The following is a 12,348-nucleotide window of genomic DNA, read 5'->3' on the forward strand; positions in this document are numbered from 1 at the left end:
TGATAATTATGACCTAATGTGATTTTTAGCTCAATGTAGCACTGAAGAAATGATCCAGTGATTGTCAATTCAGTACTTGGCATAGGGTTTTTAGTGGGGTGCTGCAGAATTCAGTATTGGGTCAACTTTTATTTAATTTGTCAATGGATGACTTTGCAAGCTATACAAGCCAAAAAAATTCACACAGGATGTGTTATTTTTTCAAAGGGATCTTGGAAAGTTGGCAATCTAAGCAGCTAAATAAGAGATACAGTCCAATGCTTATAAAACCAAGTATATGCACCTGGAATTTAAAGAAATTTTATGGAACAACATAAGGCAAATGCTTGATGGAGAAAGACCCAAGGCCATCTAGATGCAGTGCAGTTATGGTATTCATTGCTCAAAGGAGATATTACAAAAACACAAAACATCCAAAGAACAGTGACTAAGCTTACAAAGCATATGGGAGGTCTGTTATGAAGCAAGGTTGGCTCAACCAGCAATGTTTATACTGGAGAATAGGGCCTTAAAGACAGTAGAACTACTGTATGTATAAAGATATATGGGGATCATGCAAAAAAAACTATTTTATGCTTAAATGATCAATAGATCTTTCCAATATATATGAGGACATCCAGTTCTCAGGTTGGGTTTAAAAGGCTTAATCATAATAGACATGTCTTATATGCTTACATAATTAAGGGCTGAAAAAAAGACCGAAGTCCATCAAGTTCAACCCCTCCAAATGAAACCAAGCACCCATACTTACACACACTCACATCTCTTATCCATTTTTTCTCCCAGCACAGTGTACGCCCTTCCATTGAGGTGCAATCTATAACAACTATATATGTTGTACCCCAAGGAAAAATCAGCCCAGTGTTCTACGAAGCTCCCTCTGTTTTCCTAAACACGAGGCATGGGCAAAAATTTAGAACAAATTACATTGGAAAACCTTAATCTTAGAATCTTCACTGGAGTCCCAGGGGCTATATTTATACAGTCAGGTACACACGTTCAGGTGTGACTAACCAAACCCCACCCACCACAAACTGAGGGAATCTAATTGCAGTAAAGAAGAAAAGTAAAGAAGCTCATGGCAAATTTTCTATAAACGTAAGAGCACACCAAACTTTGCTATTTAGCACCTAAGACACAAAAAAGCTTTAACCACAGTAGTTACGCATATACAGATATGGGATCCATAATACGGAAATCCATTATCCAGAAAGCTCCAAATTACGGAAAGGTTGTCTCCCACAATAATCCAAATTTGTAAAAATGATTTCCTTTTTCTCTGTAATAATAAAGCAGTACCTTGTACTTGATCCAAACTAAGATTTAATTAATCCTTATTGGAAGCAAAAGCAGGTTAGTGGGTTTATCTAATGTTTACATGATTTTCTAGTAGACTAATTTGAAGATCCAAATTACAGAAAGATTTATTATTGGGGAGCCTTTGTTTAAAAGAACACTTAAAAAAAATACTTATCCTTTAGTGTTGGTTTGTTTGCTTCAGTTTCTTTCACCGGTCTGTAAGTATGTCTTTTATCAATTACTATGAATACACATTATAAAGAAACTTTTCACAAACCTGCTGAGTCATGGCCCGAATTCGCCAGTATTCTGCCTCTGCATTGGGTGAGAGAGAAGGTGCTGCCACTTTTACCTCACATGCATCTCCAGAAAAGCTCTCTGAGCCACTGTGGAAATAGCCCAATAGCTTCTACAGAGAGATGAGAAAGAAAAAACAGAAATGTTCAAGTAAAATAAGCATTAAACTAACTTGCTCAGAACTCCACTAATCTATTTACCATTAGGCTAGTGGAATCTCTAGCCTACAATTGTTTATGCGTAAAAGCTCTTTTACTCATCACAGAACCGGGCTTAGGCAACCTGGCTGGTCGCGCTGGCTGGGAGCACGCATGCGCAAATCGAAAAGTGCATGTGCGGAACCACAAATAGTCAGGGAATTGATCAGACAGTCAGGGAGAGAGGGGACCAGACATGGGGTAGGCGTCAGAGAAGGTACTTTGCGCCCTAGGCACGTGCCTACTCTGCCTACTCCTAGTTCCGGCCCTGACTCATCAAATTAAATAGTTAATAGGCTGGACTATTGCTATATTCCACCTAATTTGCACAACAGATCCATTCAACAGATTACTAGGCAGGATATGCCTCTGAGTTGCACTCCAAAAGCATACAAACAGGTTAACTGACTCCTGATAAAGATGAACCTAGTTTGTGTGAATGTGATAGGGAATGTATGCTGCCCCGGGGCAAAGACTGATGCAGGTGAGGTATAATCTCTGTAAAGCACTGCAACATATGTTGGAGCTAAATAAGTAAAAATAATAAATAGGTTTAGGGGCCGATTCACTAAATTCGAGTGAAGGATTCAAAGTAAAAAAACTTCGAGTTTCGAAGTATTTTTTGGGCTACTTCGACCATCGAATGGGCTACTTCGACCTTCGACTACGAATCGAAGGATTCGAACTAAAAATCGTTCGACTATTCGACCATTCGATAGTCGAAGTACTGTCTCTTTAAAAAAAACTTCGACCCCCTACTTCGGCAGCTAAAAGCTACCGAAGTCAATGTTAGCCTATGGGGAAGGTCCCCATAGGCTTGGCTAACTTTTTTTGATCGAAGGATATTCCTTCAATCGTTGGATTTAAATCCTTCAAATCGTTCGATTCGAAGGATTTAATCGTTCGATCGAAGGAATAATCCTTCGATCGTACGATCGCAGTATTTGCGCTAAATCCTTCGATATTCGAAGTCGAAGGATTTCAATTCCTAGTCGAATATCGAGGGTTAATTAACCCTCGATATTCGACCCTTAATGAATCAGCCCCTTAGTGTGTAGAAGGATTCACTTACAATGTACTTCTTTAGTACAGGGTTTTCAAAAATATGTCAATTTCAATTGTGGAACCTGCCTGCAAATGTGGTAAGACCAAATAATGTACTTAATTCCTTGAACCTCATACTAAGCAGGAGCTCTGCAACTTCTTCAAAACAGCTGATTTAAACAGCAGAATAAATGCATTGTTCTTATGTAATTATAGAAACAATGTTTAAGAAGGGCCTGAGTATTTATTATAAAAAGTATGCAAGGTTTGGGTGAAAAAAATGAAACTGATAAGCCCTGATTGTGAAAATAAAGGCCTGAGATTGTGGTTCCTAATGAACAACTTCAAAAGAAATATGTAATATGTATAATTTTGCTTTTAAAATTGTACCTATTTATATAAAGATATAGCAATTTTACCTTCATTGGTTCCAGTGTGGCAGAAAATGCATCTTGCAGAGCACAGCAAGCCAGCCTCCACATCTCCTCTGTAAAAACTGGTCCTGCTGTTACCAAAACATATCTAAATATAAAATGCAAACAAAAATGTAAGCACAGTATGACATGGTGCTTACTAACTGACTGGTGGTTGTCTAAAGCAGAAAAGTATATTTCTATTCAAAATTACACTCTAAGAGACTATTTCCTTGCAACGTTTGGGTATTCAATGTGACCCAATAGAAAGCAGCAATTTAGAAGCGGCTCCTATACTGGTAAGCATGTCTATTGCATGCAGTACTCCAATAATATACAGTAATGTGGCATTTATTTTATATAAAATACTTGAATTAGTTTCTATAAATATAAATATAAAAATATATGCTCTCTTTGGATTAGTAAACATGCATACTATAAATTAATTGCCAATGAGTATGACTTGGCAATGTATAGTCCAACTGTGTAAATTGCAGCCTCACTCTAATGTTTGTAATAACTTATGACAAGCACATTAATGATATAGAGTACATAAAGTTGTAATGTTCCATATGCTGGCCTCAAATTGTGGCCTTAATCATTTGCAATGTTTGAAATGAGAGCAAAGGGCTGTGCAGTCAAGCACTGCATAGCAGTGCTACCTATTATGAAAATTAAAAAGCACTAATCGATTAGATAAATATATAATATGTAGATTGTCGTTGTCCACAGGTCTCAACAGCTAAGTTATTATAACTTACTTACAGGCAAGTTATTTCTTAATAAAGACTTTTTCGTTAAGTAGAAACAAATTTTTTTATGTTACTGTTAAGTTGTATTTTACATAGTGAAGTTTGCAGATATTATGCAGGAAGGCTCTCTTCTAAAATCCTAAATTGCCAGAATGCTCTTGAAAACCATTTTGTAATAAGATAATATTCTCAAGAGATAATGGGGCAAATTCACTAAGATGCGAAGTTGCGCCAGGCACAACTTCGCCACTCTTTGCCGCACTTCGCCAGGCGAATTTTCGCCAGGGCTCCGCAAATTCACTAAAATCCGAAGTTGCGCACAGGGGTAGCGTAAGGTTGTGAAGTTGCGCTAGCGTTGTTTCGCTATATAAAGCGAAGTTGCACTAGCGAAGGCTAATTTGCATACGGCGCGAAATTCAAATTTCAATGGAGGAACACGTATATGCACTACAAATGCCTAGAAAACCTTCAAATCAGCCAATAAAATTTTTATTTTGCCCTACACATGTGCCCACTGTCTAGGTAAGTTGCCATGAGTCAGGAAATGTAGGGGGGAGGAAGGGGAGCCCCAAAAAATTTTTGATCTTTTTCAGCCTATCAGCCATCATGTAGAAAACACGCCAGCGTTTTTTGGGACTTAGAAAAAATTTTGACTTTTTTTGAAACAATCCCTATCTACTCTATTGCGCTTCGCCAGGTCTGAGGTGGCGAAGGAAGTCTAGCGTAAAAGGTAGCATTTGCTACACTGCGCAAGTTAGTGAATTTGCATAGTTTCGTCGCTAGCGAAGATTCGCCTGGCGTAAGGTTGCGAAGTAACACTAGCGAAACTACGCCAGCGTTCGTTAGTGAATTTGCGCAGTAGCGAAAATGCCAAACGCTTCGCGCGTTAGTGAATTTGCCCCAATGTCGGCCAGTATGTTTCTGAAATGTGAACAGTGGTACTCTGGAAGTGGAAGTTACTATGGAAACCATAACGTATAAGGGCGAAGAATAATTGGGTTATGTAATAAAAAACACAAAGTTTGCCCAGGGGCAGTAACCCATAGCAACCAATCAGCAGGTAGCATTTCCTAGTCACCTGTTTAAAGGCAAAAATCTTATTGGTTGTCATGGGTTACTGCTCCTGGGCAAACTTAGTGCCTTATATTACATATGGGGGTATGTGACAATGCCAATTGTCCAATTACTTTTGAACCCATTGGTCCAATTACTTTTGAGCCCCTGAAATTAAATGTTAAAAAAAGTTCCTCAGATTTTTATGCAATCTTTTTGTTCAACACACTGAATTAAAGCTGAAAGTCTGCAGTTCAACTGCATCTTAGTTGATCTGTTGTGAAGTTCAGTTACTGGGGTAAATTCATTCAGTGAAAAGAAAGGTGTCAATTAAGGCCCTTATTTAAGGAAGAAGGCAGCAAATGTTGTGCATGCTGGTTATAGTGCATTTTTCTCTGAAAATCTGAGTAAAATGGATCAGAAGAGCAGCATACTTTAATTAAAAAATTGATTGGAGATGGGGAAACGTATAAAGAATCCAGAAAATGATAGACTGCTCATCTAAATTTATCTCAAATGCTTTAAAATGACAACCAATACCTGAAAGACGTGGAAGAAAATGGAAACCATTTAATGGACAAAAGAATAGCCAAAATGACAAAGACTCAGCCAATGATCATCTCCAGGAAGATCAAAGAAGGTCTTAACTTACCTGTGAGTACTGTTATAATTAGAAGACACTTATGTGAAGCTATCCCATTGTCGAAAAAAAATAAAAATGCTGAAAAGGTTAAAATTTGCCAAAAAACACATTGACTGGCCTAAAGAGAAATGGTTTTTGGTTTTGGTTCTAGGGGCCACAGACAGTTTGTCAGACGACCTACTGAATTCAAGCCACAGTACACTGTGAAGATAGTGAAACATGGTTGCCCAAGCATCATGATAAGGGGATGTTTCTTATACTATGGTATTGGGCCTATTTATTGCATACAGGGATCATGGATCAGTTTCAATACATCAAAATACTTGAAGAGGTCATGTCGCCTTATGCCAAAGAGGAAATGCTTTTGAAATGGGTGTTTCAACAAGATAACAACCCCAAACACACCAGTAAAAAAGCAACATCTTTGTTCCAGAAAAACAAGGTTGATGTTATGAAGTGGCCAGCCCAATCCCCAGACCTTATCAAATAGAAAACTTGTAGGGTGACATAAAAAATGTTGTTTCTGAGGCAAAACCAAGAAATGCAGAAGAATTGTGGAATGTAACAGGTGCCAGATGTTGGTGGACTCCGTCTAACACAGATATGCAGGAGTGGCTTTATGTAAGGGCCCAAAGGCTCAATCTGGAGTAGCGGACCAAAGAGGAAGCTGAAGTCCAGCACTGTTCGCTGTACAATCGGATTAAGCAAAAGAATGGTCAAAGTCCAGACAAATAGGTCAGTTCAGGCGGCAAGAGTTCAATAACGATAGACAGGCAATGGGTCAAGATCAAGAACAGGAATCAATACACACTAACACACCCAGGTAACACACGAAGTAGAACCTATAATTGGGCGATGTTTGCAGACCTTCAGGCTCATTAAATTGGCGCCAAAAGATGGACGTGATGATGTCACTGCACTGGCGTTAATGCGCAGGCGATCAGACGCTGGCGTCCATCTAGGCGCTGGCGTCCATTCCAACGCCGGCGGAAATGAGCTGGCGTCGCAGCGCCCAGGAAGAACCTTGTGGAAGGACTGGGCGCCACCATCTTGGATAGCAGAACAGCGTCGGCGTGGATGCGGAAGGTAATTCTTCCTTACAGTACCCCACTCCTTATGGGGGGCCTCAGGACCACCACGATTGGGTTTCGAAGGAAACTGTTTGTGAAATTTCTTGATGAGTGCAGGAGCATGCGCGTCTGAATCTTTCACCCAGGAACATTCTTCTGGACCGAAACCCTTCCATTCCACAAGGTACTGTAGGGAACCTCTTGAAACCCGGGAGTCCAAGATTCTTCTTACTCCTGAAGACCATATACAATGACAGGAGTGGGAGAAGGGGGAAGATGACTCTGAAGAAGAGGCTGACTTGAGAAGGGATACATGGAATACGTACAATGACAGGAGTGGGAGAAGGGGGAAGATGACTCTGAAGAAGAGGCTGACTTGAGAAGGGATACATGGAATACGTTGGGGATCCGCATCTCTGGAGGAAGTTGAAGCCGGACTGCCACTGGGTTGATAACCTCAATGACAGGATAAGGAGCAATGAACTTGGGACCAAGTTTGGGAGTAGGAATCTTAAGATGGATATTCCTGGTGGAAAGCCAAACTTTATCTCCCAGGGAATACTGAGGAGTAGGAGCTCTTCTCTTGTCGGCAAAATATTTCTGCAAAATAGAGCTCTTCTCCAGATTGGACCTTGTAGCATGCCAGATAGCCGACATGTGGGCAACTTGGTCATTGGCTGCAGGAACGTTGGTGAGAAAAAGGTCTTGAGGAAAGGCCATAGGATGCTGTCCGAAGACGCAGAAAAAAGGATATCTCTCAGAGGAGGTGTGTAAAGCATTGTTGTGGGCAAACTCGGCCCAGGGAAGGAGATCTGCCCAGTCGTCTTGGCATAAGGAAACATGACAACGTAGGAATTTGTCGAGAGCTTGGTTGACACGCTCTGCAGCACCATTGGACTGTGGATGGTAGGCAGAAGAAAACTGAAGAGAAATGTGAAGAGCCTTGCACAAAGATCTCCAAAATTTGGAAACAGACTGGGACCCTCTGTCAGACACAATCTCAGCCTGAAATCCATGAAGGTGAAAAATGTGTTGAATGAAGAGTTTAGAGAGCTCCGGAGCAGAGGACAACTTGCGGAGAGGAATAAAGTAAGCCATCTTACTGAATCTGTCCACTACCACCCAGATGACAGTGTGTCCCAGGAAAACAGGAAGTTCAACAATAAAGTCCATGGCCAGATGAGTCCAAGGACGAGAAGGTATAGATAGAGGCAAAAGAAGTCCCTTGGGAGGGGAATGACCCGATTTAGATGCTGCACAAATTGCACAGGACGAGACGAAGTCTTTAACATCCTTCCGAAGAGAAGGCCATCAGACAAGATGGGAAATCAGGTCCATTGTCTTACGAATCCCCGGATGACCAGCCTGGTTGGAACAATGGGACTGTTTGAGAATGGACTGGCATAATTCTGGAGGAACAAATTCTACCCCTAAGGGCACAATGGGTTCAGCATCCTCATTACTAGGCTCTTCAGGAAGAAAATTTCTGGACAGAGCATCGGCCTTCTTATTTCTGGAACCAGGATGAAAAGTCAAGACAAAATTGAACCTGGAAAAGAAGAGTGCCCACCAAGCCTGTCTGGGATTCAGACGTTTAAGGGTTTGAATATACTCCAGATCAGTAAAAAAATTTACAGGAACCGTAGAACCCTCTAATAAATGCCTCCATTCCTCCAGGGCTAGTTTCACAACCAAAAGTTCACGATTCCCCACATCATAGTTCTGTTCAGGAGGGGAGAATTTTTTGGAAAAGAAGGCACATGGGTGTAATTTTCCATCGGATGGAAGCCTTTGAGAAAGAACTGCCCCTGCCCCAACATCTGAGGCATCAACTTCAATAAAGAACGGCAGAAGAAGATTGGGGTGTCTTAGAATCGGAGCAGAAGAAAAAGAGTCCTTTAAAGTTTTAAAGGCTTCCAGTGCCTGAGAAGGCCAACAATTAGGTTTTCCACCTTTACGGACGAGGGATAGAATTGGTGCAATCTTGGAAGAAAAGCCCTTGATGAATTGCCGGTAGTAGTTGGCGAAGCCAATGAAGCGTTGAATGGATCTTGTGCTGGTTTTAAGAGGCCAATCTTGTATGGCGGTAGTCTTGGCTGGATCCATCTCGAACTCTTTTTTGGAGGTGATGTATCCCCAAAAAGGTATTTTGAGAGTTTCAAATGAACATTTCTCCAGTTTAGCAAAAAGAGCAGTCTTCCTTAAGCGGGAGAGAACTTCTCGTAAATGGAGCCGGTGTTCTTTCAAATATTTGGAAAAAATCAGGATATCATCCAGGTAGACAACAACACAAAGTCCCAGTAAGTCTCAAAAGAGGTTGTTTACGAACTCCTGGAAAACTGGGGGTGCGTTGCAGAGCCAAAAGGCATGACAAGGTATTCGTAATTTCCATCACGCGTATTAAAAGCAGTTTTCCATTCATCGCCCTCACGAATGCGGATCAGGTTATAAGCTCCGTGTAGATCTAACTTTGTGAAGAGACTGGCTCCCCTGAGTTGATCAAATAATTCAGAGATGAGGGGAAGGGGGATAGCGGTTCTTACAAGTAATCTTGTTCAGACCCCGGTAGTCTTGTTAAGCAGAAGGCAGAGAGGAGACGTCCATGGTAATTGAGGATAATTTCAGGACAGGGTTGCTAGGAATACAGTTCTGCTGGCAGAAAGAACTCCAATGAGAGATTTGAGAGGTTGTCCAGTTTATAACCGGATTGTGGAGGCGAAGCCAAGGCAACCCTAGAACCACTGGTGTGGAGGGACAGTCAATGATAAAAAAGGAAAGTCTCTCAGAATGTAGGGAGCCAACCATGAAGGAAAGTTCAACAGTGGACTTCGAAATGAAAGCAAAGGATAAAGATTTGTCATCGATGGCCAAGACTTGAAGCGGAACAGATAAGGGTTGTAGTGGTATGGCATGTTGTTCAGAGAAGACTCGATCCAAGTTCCCTGCCGCACCAGAATCAAGGAATGCCTGAGAGTGGATGGTCTTGGTGGAAAATCTAATCTGTACTGGAAGAACAAACCTACCTAAGCGTTGGCGTTTCCTGGCCTCACAGGGCATTCATGGGCGAAATGAGATTTACCCCCACAATAAAGACAGAGTCCAGCCGCCCGTCTCCGCTGTTTTTCCTGTTCGGAAAGTTGGGCTCGTCCTATCTAAATGGGTTCTTCATCAGTAGTTGAACGAGAAGCCGACGAGGAAGAAGAGGATGGAGGAGAAATCGTGTTGGGCAGCACGGGTCTTTGAAAGCGAGGAGTCAGAGTAGGTTGGAACCTTTTGATACGGTCTTTATCCACTTGATGCTCTCTTTGCCGAGTGTCCACCTTGACGGCCAAAGCAATTAGGTCTTCCAGTACCGTTGGCAGCTCACGAGAATCCAGATCGTCTTTAAGGTGGATAGAGAGCCCGTTTTAAAAAGGCGTCATTGTTCCAACTTGTCTCTGCAGCTAATGTACGGAACTCAATGGCATATTTGGAAGCACTGTGGCTCCCCTGGCGGATCTGAAATAGCCGCGATGAAGCAGACCGCAATTCCGGAACTCCTGGAGGAAAGCCTTAGCGTCGTCAATTAAAGGACATTCCTTCTCCAACAGTGGAGACGCCCATTCGAGTGCTTTTCCTGCCAGACACGTGATGACAAACCCTACCTTGGCATGTTCAGATCCATATTGAGCGGGTTGCCGGACAAATTGGATCTGACACTGATTTACGAATCTTCGGCATGCTTGGGGAGACGTAGCAGGAACCGGAGCAGCAACAGGAACTGGAGCAGGCGCCGCAGGCGTAAGGATAGACAGCTTCTCCAAGATGGCCTCCAGCACCTGTCCGAAATGATACTGTTGAGCCTCGTAAGACTCCATGCGGGCAGCCAAGCCGTGAAAAGCTCTGCTGGGCTTCCTCCGAAGGGTCCATGGCCCAATTATAATGTAAGGGCCCGAAGGCTCAATCTGGAGTAGCGGACCAAAGAGGAAGCTGAAGTCCAGCACTGTTCGCTGTACAATGGGATTAGGCAAAAGAATGGTCAAAGTCCAGGCAAATAGGTCAGTTCAGGCGGCAAGAGTTCAATAACGATAGACAGGCAATGGGTCAAGATCAAGAACAGGAATCAAGAACAGGAATCAATACACACTAACACACCCAGGTAACACACGAAGTAGAACCTATAATTGGGCGATGTTTGGAGACCTTTAGGCTCCTTAAATAGGCCTCCTTTGGCGCCAAAAGATGGACGTGATGACGTCACTGCGCTGGCCTTATTGCGCAGGCGTCCCGTTGCTGGCGTCCATCCAGGCACTGGCGTCCATTCCAACGCCAGCGAAAACGCACTGGCGTCACAGCGCCACACCCGGGAAGAACCTTGTGGAAGGACTGGGCACCACCATCTTGGAAAGCAGAACAGCGTCGGCGTGGATGCGGAAGGTAATTCTTCCTTACACTATATAACTAAATATTAGTTCAGTGATTCAAAGGAAAGGAAAATCTTGAAACATTCACAGTTTATACAGTGAATGTTTGAGTTTCTAAAGAAGAATGCAGCCACTGCTATTTTTTTGGAACAGCTTAATATTTCCTTTTCTTCACTTTCTGTAAAGGAATAACAGGAATTTGATACGTTTCTTCATATTTTGATTTGGAATAGAATGTGCAATGTTCCCAATCCATTTGCGTGTATGGAAATAAACTATTATAAGGATCAGAACACACTGCTATTATTCTGAACACAACTGTATATAATAATATAGTGTATATATATATATATATAATACACAAAAGCCATGAATATCCTGTAAATTATATCCTTATAAACGGTGAGTAGTGATGTCATCAGTTATAAACGGTGGGTAGTGATGTCATTTCTGTCACATGACTTACTAAAATTTGTGTATTATAATAAATAAAGTACCCCCAGTTGTAAAATATGAGGATATTAGAAGTTACCTCGGAGTTCCATGACCTGTATAAAAACACTCGGCCTTCGGCCTCGTGTTTTTATATGGTCATGAAACTCCTCGGTAACTAATAATATCCTTATATTTTACAAGAGGGGGTACTTTATTCACTATATATATATATATATATATATATATATATATATATATATATATATATAATTATTAAAATAATATGTTAATCAGAAAGAGAATTTAACAATGAAACATCTGATTTGTATAGATGCTGGGCTACAAACATAGGGTTTAACACAAAACATATAAGAATGCACTAACCGAGTTGACGGAATCTCTATATTGACACACATTTGACAAAAGAATAAGAGGATGTGATCCAAGTCCCAAATTACTTTTTTGCGACCTCGGATGAATATCACATATAAACTGCCAGACTACTCATTCGGTCCTATCCAAAACGCATTGACAGTGTCAGATGGAAGACCGAAGATCCCATTATAGGACCTGACCTCCAGTCCAGCACTAATGCCAGCACTAATAACTGCTAATGACAATTACCACCCCTCCCACCATGGACCATCCCATCAGCTCTTTAAATTAACAGCAATCAAAAGCAAATTCAATCTAAGTGTTTCATGATTCTAACTTTTAGGTAGCTAGTAATACATGTAGGGGT

The 12,348-nt window shown here is 41.5% G+C and overlaps 1 protein-coding gene across 2 annotated transcripts in view; it reads right to left on the bottom strand.

Moving 5' to 3' along the window:
* arfgef3.S (ARFGEF family member 3 S homeolog) overlaps positions 1-12,348 on the bottom strand; it is a 175,335-nt gene that overhangs the window by 9,759 nt on the left and 153,228 nt on the right. For both annotated transcript variants that reach the window (XM_018265297.2, XM_041564498.1), the window contains exons 30-31: positions 3,257-3,359; positions 1,577-1,708 (exon numbers count right to left, since the gene is read on the bottom strand). In XM_018265297.2, the coding sequence (XP_018120786.1) occupies positions 1,577-1,708; positions 3,257-3,359 (235 nt within the window). The remainder of the gene's footprint in view (positions 1-1,576; positions 1,709-3,256; positions 3,360-12,348) is intronic.

The sequence above is a fragment of the Xenopus laevis genome, chromosome 5S (assembly GCF_017654675.1).
Source record: "Xenopus laevis strain J_2021 chromosome 5S, Xenopus_laevis_v10.1, whole genome shotgun sequence".
Taxonomy (NCBI): domain Eukaryota; kingdom Metazoa; phylum Chordata; class Amphibia; order Anura; family Pipidae; genus Xenopus; species Xenopus laevis.